This window comes from Molossus molossus, unplaced genomic scaffold (genome assembly GCF_014108415.1).
Source record: "Molossus molossus isolate mMolMol1 unplaced genomic scaffold, mMolMol1.p scaffold_m16_p_20, whole genome shotgun sequence".
NCBI classification, from domain to species: domain Eukaryota; kingdom Metazoa; phylum Chordata; class Mammalia; order Chiroptera; family Molossidae; genus Molossus; species Molossus molossus.
In genome coordinates, this window is record NW_023425356.1 from 2,689,792 (window position 1) to 2,708,445 (window position 18,654).

Here is an 18,654-nt window from a genome sequence, read left to right on the forward strand (position 1 = left end):
AGCCAGCTGGATTCAGAAAGAGTCACAGTGTGAGTGCAACGCAGCCTGCCGAGGACGCAGGAAGGGTCGCTGTCACAGAGGAAGTCCGGAGGCCATCTGTGGAAGAAGTCTCTCTTGCTAAGGGGAGGTCAACTTTTTGCTCTATTTAGGCCTTCAACGGATTGGTGAGGCCCACCCTCATTATGAAGGGCAATCTGCTTCACTCCGAGTCTACCAACTTAAATGTAAATCTCATCCAAAACCACTCTCAGAGAAACATCTAGAACAACACTTGGTCAAGTACCTGAGTACTGTGGCCCAGCCAAGCGGACACCTAACATCAACCATCACTTATGGAGAACCTGGAGAACATCTTCATAGGCATGGGAAATGCTCCCTGAGACTCGCTGGCCTGGTCCTGCGTCTCCATCTGTGCCTGCGGGATGGTACTGGGGCCGTGGCCTGCGGCTCTCGCTGGAGGACGGATTTCCCTTCTCCCCGAGTCTCCCCAGCCACCCGCGTCAGGTTCAGCTGCGTTTCCTGCACACAATACGGACCAGAAAGGCTTCTCACGATAAAGCAGGAAGCAGACACAGCAGGAAAACGTGTGCGGGCAGACTGCTGGGACGTCGCCTAACGAGAGCCCTGGTCACACGGGCAGTTCCGAGCAGAGCTGATGCCCGGGCCCCCTTTCTCCGAGGAGGATGCAAAGTCAACAACCGTTTTCCTGTAGTCTCCAGGAAGGGACTTTCTGCCTGGTGGCCCGTGCACTGAAGGGGACTCAGGCGCCTCTGTGCCAGCAGCATGTCCTACAACCCGGGAGGGCCACCAGCCGAGTCCAACCTCTTGTCAGATGGAGAGAGGGGTGACAGACCGAGGACATCCACGGGGCCCCGGCACACCACTTTCTGGGCAACTCAACCTCACTGCTCACCTGTTACCGAGTCCAAAAGGTGAGGTGCCCCGTGTAGACAAAGCGAGTCAGTCACATGAGACCTAATGTCTCAAAGCGGTGATGCTAAGTGACATGGATGTTTCTCACTGTGAAGATGGCACCTTGGACGGCAGGCTGCTGTGTCCACCTGTCTCTGCCCCTGAGGTACTGCGAGGGGCTGGCGTGCCCGTGACACACAGTGGCCGGCAGGACTGACCCCAGCGGGAACGCTGAGCAGAGGGCGTGGAGCAGTGCCGCAGGGACAGGCCACCAGCCTCCCGCCGGCCGCGCGCAGCGGGCGGGGTTTTCCGGGGTTCACCGCCCGCGCCTCGGAACCGAACGCTCGCGCGCGGCTGTGTCTGCAGAGGAGGCAGGAGACGCACGCGGGCGTGAAAACGTTTTACAACATTTATTTGATATTATTCAGCCATACAGATTCTGTGGTAAGCGTTCATTTCTCAACAGTGCATAATCAGACATCTCGTTTCCTAGGCCTGGTGTTTGTCCCAGAACTACGTCAAGATCGACTCCTATGGATTCCTGCGAAATGTGCCACCCATGAGCGATACATGAATTACAGGGTGCTATTTGCTGATTATGAAAATAGAAAAGTGCAAAAATATTGTTTGGCAATCACAGAAAAAAATAGATTTCTTTTTTATTCCAGAACCTCTGAAACTTAGCATAAACACGATGAGTAGCTGAACTGTGCTTGCTCATTTAAGAGATACTGCCAGTGCCGCGTCCCTCCTCTCGCATGGTGACGCGCAGCCGCTGGCACGCAGGCGCGGTGGGCGCCGACCGGGTGCAGGTGGTACCCCTCCGCCAGGGCGGGTCTGTGCGCGAAGAGCGCTTGCCCGGCCCGCACGTGCTCCGACCCGGAGAGAGAAGAACGTGCTGCTGCCCTGGGGGGCGGGGGGGGGGGGGGGGGCTGCTGGGTGAAGAACAGGGGCCTGATGGTTAAAACGCTCTTGCTGGTGGTCTCTGCCACCAAGAGGGGGAGCTCTTTCAGCAAAGGGGCCCCTGCAGAGTATGCCTACCCACTTGGCTTTTTTTTCCAGCTGCGGTAAAAAAAATTGTTCGACTTTTTTCATCTGTGCTTTCTGGAGCTAACTCTGTTTGCTTAGAGACAGTGTTAAAATTAAGTGTAATTTTTAACTATAAAATATTTCATTGGAAACATTTTCTTATGTTTCATCGTACATTTTCCATATAATATGTAATTTGGCTTACGATTAGAAATCGAAGACAGAGCCCAGCACTGGGAAATTTGGAAATTGTTGCATTAATTGCCACAAAAAATTAATATTTTCACCATGAACAGATGGTGAACATCCAGTTAACTGCTACACAGTCATTTCACAACTACCCTCAGAGAAGAATTATTCTACGTATGACCATTGATTGAATGGTCACTGGTAGCAGGCTTTTTCTAAGTTAGAAACTTATTTAGAGATTATATTTTCATCTAGAAATTATATATCTATTTTCATTTTGAAAGAGCTGAACCGAGTGATCACAATGAGAAAGCTAAGTGTATGTGGGTGACTGCAAAGTTTGCAGTAGCTTCAGAAACCACCTTAACACACGGGATTCACGGCCAAGGGCAGGCCTCTCTTGGGCTCGTACGGGGTTGTCCTGGAAACCATTCTGATGCAGTCGATGATGGGGCAGACGCTGAGACACAGAGTACAGCCGGTGCACGCATCCGTCACACTGGGCAGGTGGGTTTCGGGATCAAACTCTATGGCCTGCAAACACAAATGGAGAGCGTTGCTGTCCCTGCCACGCAGGTCACGGGGGAGGGGGTGCCCCCCCCCCCCCCGGAAGCCCAGTGCTGGCATGGCCACAGCTGAGCTAGCAGGCAGGAGGGGAAAGACGGAAAAGAGGTCCTTTCACACCAGGAACAGTGTTAACATTCCTTGGAGGTGTCTTTCTCGTGTGTGGCGGCAGGGCCACTCCATCCTTCGTTTGAACAGGGAGCGGGCCTCATGCAGTCGGCCTGAATGGAGGGTGCCTGCTACCTACGGAAGTGGTGAATACACTGGTTTGGATTTCAAATGGTGTGCACAGATTTTAGAGGAAAGCAACAAAAAAGCTTAGTGGGGGAGCCCTCTCTGAGGCTCCAGGACTCCCGTGGGGTGTGGGCGCCGCCCACCACAGGGGGGAAAGCACTGGGCACGGAGGCCGGCCCGCCTGGCACTGCTTGGCCATGAGAACCCGGGTGAGGCCTCTGGCTGGGAACCGGGTCTTTGAGAAATTTGTGATTTATTCCTCTTCTGTCCCTTCCTTTATTTTTTTTCCTTCATTAATAAGTTTACTTTTAGGCTAGAATTCCAAGGTGGGAGCCGTACCTCCCAAGACCGAAGACATTAACACCCTACGCTGTGATCTCAGTGACCAGACTTGCTGGCGTTTCTCTGGTTCTTTGAATGTGATAGATTAGCAGTTTCAAAACAACTGTTCGAGACCCCCATTCAGGCTGGAAAAAGAAAGGGACACACCGGTCACAAATTTGGTTGAGAAGTAATGTCAAATTAAGGCGGAAGAGATTTTTAAAAATTGTGAATATGCCTGTCACCTCTATTAGGTGGTGAGACTATGCAAATTCCTACCTCCAGCAACATGGGACCTTCTTCCAGGCTGAAGATAAATGAACTTCACTTTTTAAAAATGGGCCATTTCTCTGTCTTGAAAATTCCACTCACTCACTCACTCACTATCTTAAAACCATCATACTTTATTCTTCTTCTTAATAGTTTGAAAGTTGAATGCAAATAATATCAGTCTGCAGTGTGTAGCCTGCAGACAGCTGGATGCCCACCAGTGGTCCCTGTCCCATGGCAGGGTCCCAGCGAAGGGTGGGGGAGCAGAGGAGCACAAGCCCACTCGGTAGTGGGTGGGACAACCCTCTGGGCGATGCATGGCCCGGCCTCTCACTTCCCAGTTACCGAACCACCATGCTTCCTAATGCCCCTAATTGGATGACTTTCTCTTTTTGTTTGGAACTTCCCTTATAGTTTTATGAGTGATGAGATGATATTAAAATAATCCTGTGCATGGCCCTGGCTGGTTTGGCTCAGCAGTTAGAGCATCGGCCCACAGACTGAGGGTCTCGGGTTCGATTCTTTCTAAAGGGCACATACTTGGGTTGCAGTTCGATCCACGGCCCCAGTTGGGGTTGTGCAGGAGGCAACTAATTGATGTGTCTCTCTCACGTCAATGTTTCTCTCTCCCTCTCCCTCCCTTCCACTCTCTCTAAAAGTCAATGGAAAAATATCCTCTTGTGAGGATTAACAACAACAAAAAGAGTCCAGTGCATAGAATAGTGCTACAGTGACTAGAAAGTACAACTCCTTTAAATACAAACACTCCACTGTGAGGCTGAGAGGACACGTCTGGTCTGAATCACAGGTGTAGCGACAGAAGATGCTGTCTGCCACCACAGCCAGAAGGAATACGCTGCCAGCGTCGTGATTTGGGCAGAACTCCTACCTGGTAGCCAGAGTCATTGCAGGTCATGTAGCACTTGCCACAGTTAATACACATTTCTTCATCAATCATGGCCACGACATGCTCCACGGTGCTCAGATCACCGAAGGTCCCCAGGTACTGCAGTGTCTTTCCAATGACATCCTGAAAGACAGGCATGGGTTGCTCATGGCTCACTGTGTAACATGGCCTTGTAATGACACAGCAGCCCACACCCCCCGATTGTATACAATATTGCATTAAGTAACTCAGGAGGCTTTCATTATAGTAGTGCTCACAGGTAGACCTTCCATAATTGTAGCTTAAACATTTCTATCTTCTGGAAGATGGGCAATGGGTGTACCTCGCTTAGAAACACGACCTGTTAGCGGCATTAATCTACTGGATCACCTAAACCGCGTTTCTGTGGCCTGGGGAAGCGACGCCCTCTTTGGTGGTTGTGGCTTACTTTTTCTTAATTTTGGACCTTGAAGGATCCAAAAATAATGGCAAATGACAAAGGTTAATGTACTTCTACTAGAAGCCTTAGATTGTGAGGACTGAGGGGAACAAAACTGTGACTGCTATGCATTTATATCACGGCATTTGGACTCTAGGTTTTCATTTAGCATACCCACCTGTCACGTCTTGAAGACTATATTGCATTATTTAAAAATTCTAATTTATGTTAATCGATTAGGCTTGTCTAATAGTGAAATAAGATGCTCTTTTACTTTCTGAGATCGAGGATTTTCTTCATTCACGGAGGTCTGCAGGCCGTTCCACACTGCTGTGTTCTTCACAGTGATTAAAAGTGTGCTTGATATGTGAAGCACAGCTGTTTCATCAACAGTAAAAAACACTTCCATAAAACAAAACAGGAGAATGCAACAATGTTTGTCAAATTAGCATGCTGTCAAGATTTTCTGCTTTTGTTTCTAACTTTGAACAAGAGGATCTTTTGTTGGAATTCAAGGTCCACATTCAAGAGGTTCTGACTCTCACTGCAAGCCATTTTCCCGTGTTCGCTGTGGCATTTTATTTTCTGTTCCCCTTTCTTTCACTTTCCCCATTTCAGCTCCGTGCAGCAAGCTCAGGGCTTGGCGTTTTCACAGTGAAGCAGAGCGTGCACGACCGCATGCGGTGTATTCGTACATCTCGAGGAGTAAGTGACAGAGCTGACTACTCGTCCTCGCTACTTCCTTTCAGGGAGCTGACGGTACCATCTCAACGGCACTGCAGGCCTGTGGGTGGGCACCGGACTCCCGATCCACATCTCCACTGACAGCAATACCACGAGGACTGTCCCTGCAAACTGCTACCTCGGCTTCATCGTCATCGAATTGAGCGTCAGTCCCGGAAAACGGGGCCTTCTGGCTCCTTGGTGAACACGCCAGGGCTTTCCAGTCACTGACCTGATGTTGCAACTTCTCCTGACTCCACTGTCTCATCTGGTGCCAAGTCTCCAAGGTCTGGCCGTGACGCCTTCCGGACAGTCTTCCCACGTGCGCGGCAGACTGTCCCACGGCAGGTCATTTCCCACGATTCGGGCGCCAGCAGGAGCCCGAGCCCACCCTCAGCTCCCGCCGCGCGCGTCGCCTTACGCCACACTGTCCCTGTCAGACCCGAGAGCAAGACCCGGCGTCTCGCTGCCTCACTCACACGTCCGCTGACTCAGTCTCGTGTTTCAGTCGAGCAGTTAGGGCTTCCCACCAATGTGCACTTTTTGGTCTTATTCTCATCTCCAAACACCGGGTGCATGCTTGTCAATCAACTGCTCTAAAGCCAACTTTCGTGCTCAGTTCCTGTCCAGACTGCCCTTCGTGCCCATCTGCACCTGAGAAGTCCTGCCCGCCCCTCACAGCCAGTGCCCCGCCGCTGCGTCCCCACCTTCTCGCCGCCCCTTCCTCCGCCCTGGGCCTCATCTCTGCAGAGCCCTGTGACCAGGGCAGGAGGCCGCGGTGAAGAGCAAGTCTGAGCTCAAATTCAGGAGAACCCTGCTACTGAGACTCCCGTGGTTGTACTGAGGGGATGGAGCCAGGAAATGAAGTGGTAGGTTGGCAGGGAAAGTGAGAGAAGCAAGTGAACCGAGAGAGAGAATAGAAGCAAGTGAGAATCTGAGAACTGAAGTGGGTAAGGGAGGGTGGGCGGGGGAGCTTATTAGTGAGAGAGACAGATGGGCGAGGACGGGTGTGGCCTACCTTGGTTCAGTGGCCCTGCTCACAGCACTGGGCTGGGCCGGGGCTTGAATGGGTTTAGGCTCACTGAAGGCTACGTGTGGTTTCGCGACATCCCCCCCTAGCTTAGGCTTCAGCTCGCCGATGTGTCTGTCCCATCCATTCTGGTTCTGAGCACATTCTCTATGGGGAGGCTGGGAAAATAATCGTTGAACAGTTCTCTCTAATTGCAAGTTAACACATACCATCTGTTCTAAGTAGTGGGTGTATTTTCTCTCTCTTTTTAACTTTTTATAGACAAAATATATTTCCACTTTACCTAATATTTTCTCCAAATTCATGTAATTTCAGGCTTTGGCACTTAGGACACACCCTTCAATCTTGATGACAGTCTTTGATGATCAGCACTGGTAATTTGTGATCTGTGTTTTCTCATATGACCAGTAAATACTGAGTTATCTAAATGTTTAGTCCTTCTTCATCCTCAGGAAGCTTAGCGGTGACATCATCAAATGTCTAATTGATAGCTTCTCGGTCTTCTTGGTCCATTTTCAGGTGACAGCCGCTGACTACAGGAAGTCAGACTCACGAAAGGTGGGACACTGTACATCTAAACTCACACTTCCTTCCTGAGCCTAAAGGAATGGTCACTGTCCTTCAAGGTCCTGTTAGCTGCCATTTCCCCAAAACAGGTTGTTCTAAGGAGCCAGAAGTGACCGGATGCTGCAGGTCCCCCCCTTGCTCCTCTCCCTTTTGTGTGGGATTGGATTTCCAACAAGGGAACTCAGTACACGTTCAGATGTTTCGCCTGTGGTGGCGTGGGATTCTCATCTGGTCTGTGAAGGCGTCCACCGCTCCTCCGTCTTGCCTGTGTGTGTAACCATCTGGTCCCAGGACTGTGATGTCGTCCCAGGACACATTTCTGTTTTCCTTCCCTTTCTCTCCCCGTCAGGTCTGCGGATCCCACGCACGTTGGGGTCTTTCCTATGCATGCTCCTCCTCCAGCCCTTCGACTAGACAGTGACAGTCACATCTCAGAACATCCTCACAAGACTTGAGAGCTGATTTTTTGCCACATCTGTCCATGTTCTTAAGAGTTCAGCATGATGGTTTTTCATCTGCAGTTGTTGCTATGTAGACAACCGAGGACGCGCCTGTTGCCCCAGCACAGTTCTCTGGCGTCTTCTGAGCACCGCCGGGGAGGGAGGCCCGTGGCTGGCTCCTCCGCCAGCGCCTTCGTGCACCACAGTCTGAGCCGGCTGCCGGTTCTGTCTGTTTCCTGTTCTCACAATTCAGATGAATAACAACCCCGCTGGCCAGGCTGCCGGTCTCCCGCCAACACGGTCTTGCAGTCTTATGAGATGTGGTCCATCTCTCACAGGAGAAGCAGGGGGCATCGATGACATCATCAGTGCCCCTAAACCATTCATTTTCTGCTCAGAAATTCAAAGATATTAGGGGCCCATCCCTGGCTTCATAAAGAGAAAGGGAGTTCAACCCCATGTATATCAGCGGACATGGGACACACCTGGGACCTTCCGTGTCCTGGTGACCTCTCAAGTCTCCGTGAAGCTGCCTGGGGATGAACCTTCTCACTGAGCCCAGCAAGGATGCTCGCTGTCACCTGTCACCTCAGTTCTCAGTGAGGACACCAGCTGCCTCCTCTTTGGTGACAGGTCCATCTGGTAGAAGGAGACCTCTGACCTACTGCAAAGCTGCCTCTCTTTCTTCTTTCACCGTATCTCTCCCACCTTCCGGCACTGGCTGGCACCCTCTTCTTCCACAAATCCTCCCGCTTCCTTCCCGACTCAGTAGCTTCGCCACACGGCAGGTGCCTGGGACGCGCTGCGTCATGCGGAACCCAAATCAGGATGTGCGGTTGGTAAAGGGGACATCACCTGGAGGCCGGGCTGTCCCCTGAGCCCCAGCCACCCTCTGGGGCGGGACTGTGTCCCCGAGGCCACTCTCTAGCATCCCAGGAGGCGAGGCAAAGTGGGTAGGATGTGGACTGGCAACGACGTTGGTTCTCAAGGACCGAGTCACAGCGCACGCAGGGAGCAACCACTCCCGGTGTTCTCGTGAGGTTCTTAGCCTCGGAGTTGGTACATTCCTTTACTTTGTGACATCATGTTGTTAAGAATGATCAAGAAAACCAGATGACTTTCTCATTACTGTTGGTCAAGGCTGTCCTTTCTATGATTTCCTACTGAACAAAGAATGGGCTTAACGTTTGGTGCCACCACCTGGTTGACCCGGGGCATGTGTGTGGGGGGTGTTAAGGTCACACAGCTGCATGTTAGCCCATGTATGTATGATCACGATGCTCTCAAACACAACACACTAACTTACCTGAAATGCTACCTCCCTTTTTTTGCCTTTAGTGAGAGACAGCAAAGGATAGTGTTGAAGGGCCTGGTTCTGGAGACAGACTTCGGAATAAAATCTTGGCGCTGATATTTTCTTAGCTGTGTGATCTTGGGCAAGTTATTTAACCTCTCTGTTTGTCAATTATTTAGTCAGTAAAATAGGGAAAATACAGGAATCTGCTATTGATAGGGTATTGTGAGGACTCACTGAGCTAATTCACAGGCACAGAGAGCCGTGCCTGAAGCCTAAGGACTCAATAAATATTAGCTTTTATTATTAATTCTGTGTAATTAACACTAATTTATTAAACTCCATGTTAAATATCACATCTCTGTGAAGCTTTCCACAATTAACTGAGGCAGAACTAATCCCTTTCACTCCCCTGTGTTCCTAGAGCCTTTGTACATTTGATTGGACTGTAAATAGTTTTAACATGTGTCTTCCTCCCTTGTTAGATCACAAGCTCCATAAGAATAGATCTCTTTCTTTTTAAAATTCATGTTGCTTCTTAGTTTCCAGTGCAATTCCTGGACCTCAGCAAGCAAATGATAAATACAAGTCGGTGCCAGGTCTCTGCACAGACTGGGAAACCCCTGAGCCCCGGACCACGCCCGGATGTCTCTGCACTCAAACCTGCTCCTGAGACCATTGCTGGCCACACAGCAAATGCTCAGTAAATACTGACTTATTGATGACATTGAAATGGCTACTTCTCAGGCCACAGACCACTAAATCTTATCTGAAGCATCTGAAAGGAAAAGTGGGGAAAAAAGGAGAGATCTATTGAGCATGGCTTGCCTAGAAATCACACTGTCACGCTCGTCACCAGGGAAGATGGGATTAGAAACCAGGATGCGTGGCTGAAAGACCTGCTTAGACAAGAGGGGCTGAGCGAGCTGGGTGGGGCTCCGGGGCTCTTCTCGCGGCGCTGGGGAGCCACGCCCTGTGCCAGCCGTGGGAAGGCCAGCACAGCGCTGTGGAGTGTGAACAGCTGCACAGGGGGTCCACAAGGAGGCCACAGGAGCCGCGAGGAGACACGCTCAGATAGGCAGGTGCGTGCAGAGACAAGAAGCATGGAGACAGATCACCCGGGCATCCAGGACGATCCAGGAGGGGGGGATACATTTTAACAGCAAATAAACTTAAACTACATTGTATATTTAAACAGTAAAGCAGACATGCTGTTATATGGCTTCATTTTTACCTTAACAGTGGGAATAGGCTTTTGAGGGATAAAAAGGCATCTCTTGGGGGGCAGAAAAGCTGCATTTTCTCCTTTCAGTTTAATCTTGTTCTCGGCTATGATTTTCTTGCGTTGCTCAAGGTAAGGCCCAAAACTTGGCAGTTTCTATAAGGAAAACACACAAATAAGAAAGCACGTTAGCTCATCAAAGAGAAAAACGTGAGGATGTACACACAGATATTATCAACACGCAAATGTGTGTTTGTGATATGGCCTCATGTAAACAAGGTCTTCATTCCCGGACCATAGGCTTCTAGGTGCCGGATTCTCTTATCTAGGTACCAGATTCTGTTAATTATGAAAAAGAATACAAGGGAACTATATTCTTGCCAATTATGTATGTCTTAGATATAGAAATGTTCATGAAAATACATTTCTAAATGAAGAGTTTGCAATGGTGAACAAAACCCATCCACTTAAAGCAGGAGGTGTTAGTTAGACCAGGTGTTTGGTTTGCACAGACAGAGGTGGCATCTGTCCATGCTCCAGTCTCTCTCCATCATGTGAACACGGCCATAATCCCTGACAAATGCTCCCATCAATACCAAAGGTACTTTGCCGAAGTTCTAATCTGTATCTCTATTTCATTGGTTCAGATTCTTAGGGCATCTTGTTAAAGATGGTAAAGAATGTTGATTGCAATTTGCTGCAATAGCTGGAAACAAAGTGATAAAAATATTGATTTCTCTGTACAGAAAATACACGTTATTTTGCATGAAGGAGACCAAAATAGAAGTGAAAAAGCAGAGGCAATATCTGAGTGGTGAAAGCAACTCTATCAGCATTCAAAATCACACCAAAGAGCTTTAAATCTCAAGGTTATTCCATTGTACTTTACAAAGTTCATTTAGAAAGAAACCTGGGTGTCATGGAAAAACGTAAGGGGTTTCAAGTTAACAAGAAAATGCCCTCATGCTGTTCATTATGGCACGGTAATTTCCTCTTCACTTTGTCCTTTCTCTTCTAGAACATCCTTTCTCCCACATATGCTGGTGGTAAGACACCTCTGAATGCCAAATGTTCCCCGCTGCCCGGTGCCTGGAGTGGCTAGCTCGCTTTTTCAAGAGCGCAAAAACACCCTTTCTCTTTGGCTCTTGCAGAATAAATCCAATTTATCTAGCTCAGCAATTTTTAACCAGTGTGCTGCAAGAACTTTTAAAATATGTGATACCTATTAGTAACTTAGATGGCTGAATAAGAAATGACAACAGCCAACACAACACTAGTCAGCCGGTGTGAATGTCTTGCCTCGAACCATAAACATGTAGGTCATGGAACAGAGTTGAATAATAAGGCTACATCTGATTGGTTAATTCTCAGTCCCTAATTTTTAAAAAAGTCACTTTGAAGCAAAAAGGGTAGGTAATTGCTATTATTATTTTTTGTAAATCAATCCAAATTATATTTTTTTGACAGATGGGCAAAAAGTATATTTTTTGGTGTGCTGAAGAATTTTAGTAACTGTGTGTGCCATGAGGTGAAGGCTGGAACTCTCTGAGCTAGCTGAGGGAGGCCCGGAAGACGACAGCACTGTGAGGTCCCGTGATCTGCGACCCGGCCAGCGCACTGCTGAGGAGTCGCCTTGTCTCGACACCCTGGCCCACTGCCGGTGGCGTAGGCAGGCCCAGGGAACGTGCCCCCTGGCCCTCCAGGGACGAGAACCCGCCCTTCGGGCCCCAGCTTGGCCACCCTGCGCTGGACGTCACATGCGCAGAACATGTTTCCGTGCTGATATCGAAGACGGTTCCTCCATTAGCAACTTACTGTAATTATGTCAACAAGTCAAACAAATAAAAATGTTATGAATGCCAAATTAATTTATATACAATTAAACTCGAACTGTCTACTTTATTGCTACACCTTCATGCTTTCCCAAATTACAGTATTTAACAATTGCAGTACAAAATGAGAGGGAGGGAGACAATATATTCTGTCCATTTTACCATAGAAGTGATGCTGTCTTTTGAAAAAGCATAAAATAAGTAGGAACATAAAACAAACGCTCACTACTCATCACCTGTAGCCTCTCTAAAGTAAAAAGGATAATGCGCGTTTGAAATGCCCACTTAGGAAGTGACCTCTGGCGAGGAGGTGGAGACTACACTTGGGGTCAAAGGAACACCCCTGGGGCCCCACAACATCTAAGGGTGGTGAGCGCATCTCTACGTGATGTCCATCTTGTCGGGATGTCACTCTCTCCACACCTCTCTCTCACATCATGGGCACCTTACTTTCAATCTTACATCCTTGAAGGTTATCAAGGAGTTAGGTGTGGAAACACGTGACCTCTGGGCCTAGCAGACCCCTCCTGGTGGCGAGCTCCGTGCGACCTGAGCCATTCTCCCGGCTCCCTGACTGGCTGTCACCTCACTCGGCACCTCAGTCCCACAGGTAGATATATAGGAAATCATTCTTGGACCTCAGTGATTCGTCTTCTTTCAAACATGGGCCAGAGGAGACGTTCCCCCATCTTGATTATTCTTTATCCAAAGGGAGAGAAATGAAGTAGTTAAATTGAAACCATGACAATGTCATTGTTCCAATGATGGGAATAGTAATATTAATAGCAATAATAATAAGATTTGAAAATCCCTTGGTGCTGAATAGAATGCAGCCTCAGTACACACCTGCCAGCTGCTCTGTCCTGTGATTTTTGCAGCGGCCAGCCTCATCTGCTGTACCTAAATTACGCAGCCTCTTCACGGCCGGCGTGCTATGGTTCCAAAATATGCTAATTTCTTATAATTAGTCCTAAGGACAGGTTCTCGATTCAATGTAGACTCCTGTAGGATTTGCTTTTGTGTGTTGGCTATGGAAAAGAAGAAAACATGTTGCCAAGTTTTCCTTTACATTGAAAGCACCCACACAGCGTCAGTGAGCCCCTCCCCCTCCCCCCCCATCTCCATGGGCGGGTCTATTTGCGTGTAGTTCTCTTAGCTGGACAAGGGGTCCAGAGGCAAGGTAGCTTCTAAGGTTGCCACGGGCATTGTTTTCCGCATTAGTATAAGGAAGTTAAATGCTTTTAAAAAATCACATTGTAGGTATTAAAATGCCTCCAGGATATTTGAGTACTGAACATGTTTTAATCCTCACCCGAGGATATTTTTCCATTGATTTTCAGATAGAGTGGGAGAAATGGACAGAGAGAGACGGAGGGAGAAGCAGGGAAAGAGAGAGGGAGAGAAACATCCATGTGAGAGAGACACATCGATTGGTTGCCTCCCTCATGACCCTGACCAGGGCTTGGGATCAAACTGCACCCCAGGTATGTGCCTTTGACCAGAATTGAATCTGCAATTCTTTGGTCCGAGGGCTGATGCTCTAATAGCTGAGCCACAGTGGCCAGGGTAGTACTGAACATTTTTAAAAGTTACATTTCACAAAAATATAAAAGATCAATTCCCCCTGCACCAAAGGGTCACCTGTCTACCTACTACCTTTAGGCATGTGTTTGTGTTCTGATCTTGCCAAAGAAACAAACCGAAGCAAAGGAAAAAAACAACAACAACTAAGCGTGAGCAAAGGCAAATGCGGCGCTGGTTGCTGTGCGTGTGTGCATCGGTGATGACCAATAAAGCGCCGAGATCACATCACTGTCTGAACACAGAGCGAATTGATTTCCGATCGCAGAGGAGGCCGGCCGACAGCAGCGGCAGCAGGGGCTCGTCCCCTTCATTCATTATTTCCGACAGAAAACGTTGTAGCCTGCAGTAGCTCAGGGCGAGAGGTTTGCAGCGCCACGCTATATATTCGAAACAAAGAAAAAAGTCCTTTAGAACCATCAAAAGCTGCTTTGTAACTGATGAACTGAACAGAGATCAGAAATGGTGTGATTTTTGTTTCAATAGTTTCTCCAGGGATTTATCACTGATGAATTTGTTCTTACCAGAAGAGCTAAATCCTACTCATTTAGAGATAACAGTATCTCATGCTAAAACGGTCTCTGTCCAGATATAAAGAGCATTACATCGCCGATAGAAAAGTGACAACATAATGAATCAACAATGATACCTTAAGCCAGCAAAGCTTTAAGGTAAAGAAGTCTATTTGGATTATAATTTATTCATGGATCAATCCAAAGGTAATTGAGCACATTATGAAGTAGAAAAGCGTTTTTGTTCCTAATAGAAGCACGAACTGGTATCTTCCAGTTTAAATTGCATAATTTCTATGAGTGGCAGCGAGTTGGCTAACCACACGGATCTATGGTACTGAAACGGACCCGCTCTATTTCCCAACCATCCTCCCTTATCTGACAGTGACAATGAAGCGGGAAAAGGAATTACTTTGGTATCCAAATGGTACCAGTTTAAAAGATAAAGGATTTCAGATTTATACTGAGTGCAATGTGTATAATTGCATATATATACATATACACCGAGTGCAATATATATTGAACTCATTGTAATCTGAACACCATGGATAGGGATATGGTGTGTGTGTGTGTGCGTGCGCATATACCGACAGGCTGCAAATAGATGTAGAGAATGTTTCCAACTAAGAAATGACTCCCCCTCAAAAGAACTTGTTCACATATGATTTAATTACATTATTTATCTTTTGCCATTTATTCAAAAAATACAATATCAAATGCCTACTATGGGCCAGGAACTGTCCTGTGTTCCATTAAAGGTTAAATAATATCCTCACGTTATATGTATAATGATCATTGTTATTAATTTTTAAGTGTCTCTCATCATTCATTAAGTGCTAGTATTAGAGTGAGTTATATCTCAAGCATACCTGATTTTTGCACTTATCTAAAGGCATAATATACATTTATTTTTGGAAAACTGATTTCAATGTAATGACTAACAATTGGAGACAAAAATGAACAGAATACACCTTCAAAGGATTGATCTTCAACAAACTCAAGTTGGCATTGGCATACCTCTTGGTTATCTCAAATATAATGAGTGTACAGGACTGGGAACTTGGGTCCCCAAGTCTGCTCCAACACCCCGATTCCACTCAGGGTGTCTGTGTCAGCTGCCAGTTTGGGGCCAGATGGCCAGTCTGTTCTGTCTGTCTGAATTCAGTCACCTGTCTTCTTCCCATCCCTCAACTGTGAGAGCAATCGGCTGCTTATGAGACCCTGAATTTTAGTTCGAAATCCATTTCACCGTGGTTTAAATTCAGAAACTCAGATTTTCCTCATGAGTAACTGGCGTGTAATGCTTAATCACGGAAACAGTAAGCAATTTGTCATGATATTATCAAATTTGGACAGTAGAAAACAGTAAGCAGAGAGAGAGAGGACCATCGCCGTATTATCAGGCAGATTGGGACACTGGAGTTGAACATAAAAACATTTGAAATTAATGAAATATAACTATTCGTTTAACTTGATATGTTTATGCATATAACTTATGATAAGAAATCTGATGTCTATATCAATCCAAAGGCAATAAGAGTTCATGCTTCACAGTGAAAGTAGCCAGCCACCACTGGCTGATTTAGAAGTCCAATTTGCATTGAAATCAGTTTTATACTCATTAGCTGTGTGTCTGTGCGCCGCTCCTCAACGCTTCTGCTGCCCCTTTTCCTGGACGGCTCCACGGAAGGACGCGCTGGGACTCCTGCTGCCGGGAAGCGCGAGGGGGAGGGGTGTTGGTGAGCTGTGTGCCTGCCAGTTCATCCCCGGAAACCTTACCCCCGATGCTGCCTTGTGCACCGGGCTCAGCTTTCCCACGTTTACACGCACGCCCTTGCTAGGAGTGTCCCCGCCCTGTTATTTTCACAGGTGCACTCCCACCGGGCATTTTGGTCTCACCTGGGTCCTCACAGCATCCAGGTAGACCTGCTGACTCTGCACACAGTGCTCCCGAGAACTGGGGGGTGTTCTCATCCTCCCGCCATGCGGAGCCGCTCACAGCCTCATCCCGGTCAGCACAGTGCCCACCCTGCCCTGGCATCCCAGCGAGACAGGGTTGGATTCAGCACTCAGTAGGCACACAGTAAGTGTTTTAAAACTTAACGAATGAAGGACTATCTTGAATATATTTTTAAAATCCTGCTTAGTTGTTTAACATGTCAGATGATCCCAATTACTTTTAGAAAGAAATTAAATTATATAAATAGGTTCTTTTAGTATTAAAGTTTATATAAAGTAATACAATCATATTCACACAACACCTGTGATTCACAAATTCAGAAAACAAGGAGCCAGACAAAATGTATACATTGAAGCAACCTGTGGCCCCGAGGAGCGGACAGTGGAGAGTGGGCAGGGCCCTGGCAGAGTGATATGGTGTTAGACGGGCAAGGACAATGTGTACCTGACCCCGTGAGGTTCTGAGGGTGGCGGCTCTTCTCCCGGAGGTGAGGAGGAGCTGAATTCTGGAAGACGAGGTGAAGGTAGGCTGTCATGGGGTGAAGGTGGAGGTGTGAGCGTCAGGAAAGGGGCAGCCCAGCCTCTGGGTGGAAGGAACCTCGGCGGGAGAAGGGTGGCACTTTGAAAGAGGCACTGGGGCCAGCAGGGGGCCAGCAGGCCCCCCCCCCCCTGCCCTGCCTTCAGGAGGGCACAGGAGGGTGAGGAGCATTCTCTGGCTGTGCAGCCGCGAGGCGGGGACCCATGGTGGGGAGAAGGCCAGTCCGGAGGACAGCCGGTGTGGGTTGTCAGCGGAACCGAAGGCCCCTGCTTCGTGCGGGGTGCCGGCCGGGGCCACAGGAATGTGTGGCTCGTTCTTTTCCACACAGCCTAAAGCTTCATGGGGACCATGACTCATGCCCAGTGGAACTGAGGTCATCAGATCAGTTTGCATCGAAATATTATCTAAATGAAGCCAACTGGGTTCCTCTCAATGAGAAAAGCAGCTTCATTGTTTAAAGCAATCTTTTACAGCAACCGCTTCAGTGAGGAGTTTGGGAGGTTGGGCGCTGAAGGCCTGGCTCAGGAGAAGCACCAAGGGGGCTGGGTGCTGCCCGGGAGGCAGGAGGAGGGTCCGAGCAGGGCAGGGGAGAGGAGCGCAGAGCCAGGACAGGGAGGAAGGCGGAGGGCTCCGTGGGGGAGGGGCTGATACTCGGTGGTAAGCTGTTCACGTTGCGCACTCGAAGTCCTCCTCCAGGACCGCTACATCCTGAGCAGTCCCGTGCACACAGGCCTTGGGGCGCCATCTGGGAGAAAATCCCGGTGGGCTGGCACAGGGCCCAGAGTGGAAACCGCAGGAGGGAGATGTGACGGAGACCCAGCATTCCCGGGAGCGGGACGCACAGCCGGAGAGGACCGAGGACCTTGTCTCCCACGACTTGGGGCAGTTTTCAGAGGACGGGCTGTGTGGTCTCAGGACCGCTGGGTCAGGAAGGGAGGCGTGAGGAGGGAGGGGTGGAGAGGGAGCCATGCACAGACGCCTGCTGTACCCCATCCAGGGGGCAGCAGTGAGGAGGAATCTGAACCGTGGGGAAAGGTCCCAGGGGAGAGGAGCGCGGTGCTGGACGGGAAGCGAGAGGTGTCGGAATGGACGCCTGGATGAGGAGAGGTCAAGCTCAGGACGAACTTATTCTCTGTGGCTGAAATACACTGAGTGATGGGGAACAGCTAGGAAATCCATGCAGGGCTCCGAATTCTGAGCAAAGCAGTCTGGAGTTTTATTCTTCAGGGGTAGGGAAATAGCAGGTATTTGAAATTATGTGGTCAGGTCCCTGTAGCAGCAGAAGGAAGGGTGGATGGTGGGAGGATGTTCCGTGGAAAGAAAACCACCCAGAAGGTGGAAGATGGAATTCCGGAAGGAGCAGAAACGTGGAACAGATGACCTACACGGTTTTTAAAAAGATTCTGCTGGAGTCTGGAAAATAGAGAACCAACACTCACTACACACCCCAACCTCAACCGTCCAGCACGGATCGTGTCCAGCACACCGCGCACTGGCCGCCACGCCTGCTGCCCGGGACTCAGGCCTGACACTGACCAGCCTTCCTTCCCTCTGACGCAGGGTCCTCGGGCCCTGCCTGTCTCTCTCTCTCTCCGCTGCTCATCTTCCTGCAGACGGCCCCTCCTCTCTCGCCACCCCTGCGGCATCCAATCGCCCACACTCCCAAGTCCCGTGGGAATGGCAATCACTGCTGCCCACCAAGGCTGTGAGCTGCAGAAGAGTCACTTCTTGGTCAAACTGAACATCAAACAATGTTGGGAGCAGTGAAGCAGGACTCGTTGGTCTTGCCTTCATTCCGGAGGACTTTGCGGGTGTGTGTAGGGATGGAGTAGGGAGGAGCCACGGGGAATCTGCCCCCTGTGCTGGGCGTGGTACAGGAGGGTGAGGAGAACTGTAGTTCTGTGAACGGAGTCTCACCCCCATCTTCATGGAAATCGGCACATTCACTGCGCATGCTGTGTACCAGGCCCTTAGCAGGGCCCGTGCGGGTGGGCACGGTCGGGTTCCGGATGAGAAGGCTGAGACTCAGCGAGGAAGTGACCTGTTCCCATGCTCACCATTCATAAACGGCAGAGCCGGCTCCAATCCGTCTGCCAGACGACAGGCACCATC

At 49.1% G+C, this 18,654-nt stretch overlaps 1 protein-coding gene across 1 annotated transcript in view; it reads right to left on the bottom strand.

Annotated features, from left to right (window-relative positions):
• Positions 1-1,315: 1,315 nt before the first annotated feature.
• Positions 1,316-18,654, bottom strand: part of DPYD (dihydropyrimidine dehydrogenase) — a 587,465-nt gene continuing 570,126 nt past the window's right edge. Inside the window, exons 21-23 of the mRNA XM_036272711.1 lie at positions 10,133-10,276; positions 4,409-4,549; positions 1,316-2,664 (exon numbers count right to left, since the gene is read on the bottom strand). Coding sequence (XP_036128604.1) covers positions 2,494-2,664; positions 4,409-4,549; positions 10,133-10,276 — 456 coding nt within the window. The 3' untranslated portion in view covers positions 1,316-2,493. The remainder of the gene's footprint in view (positions 2,665-4,408; positions 4,550-10,132; positions 10,277-18,654) is intronic.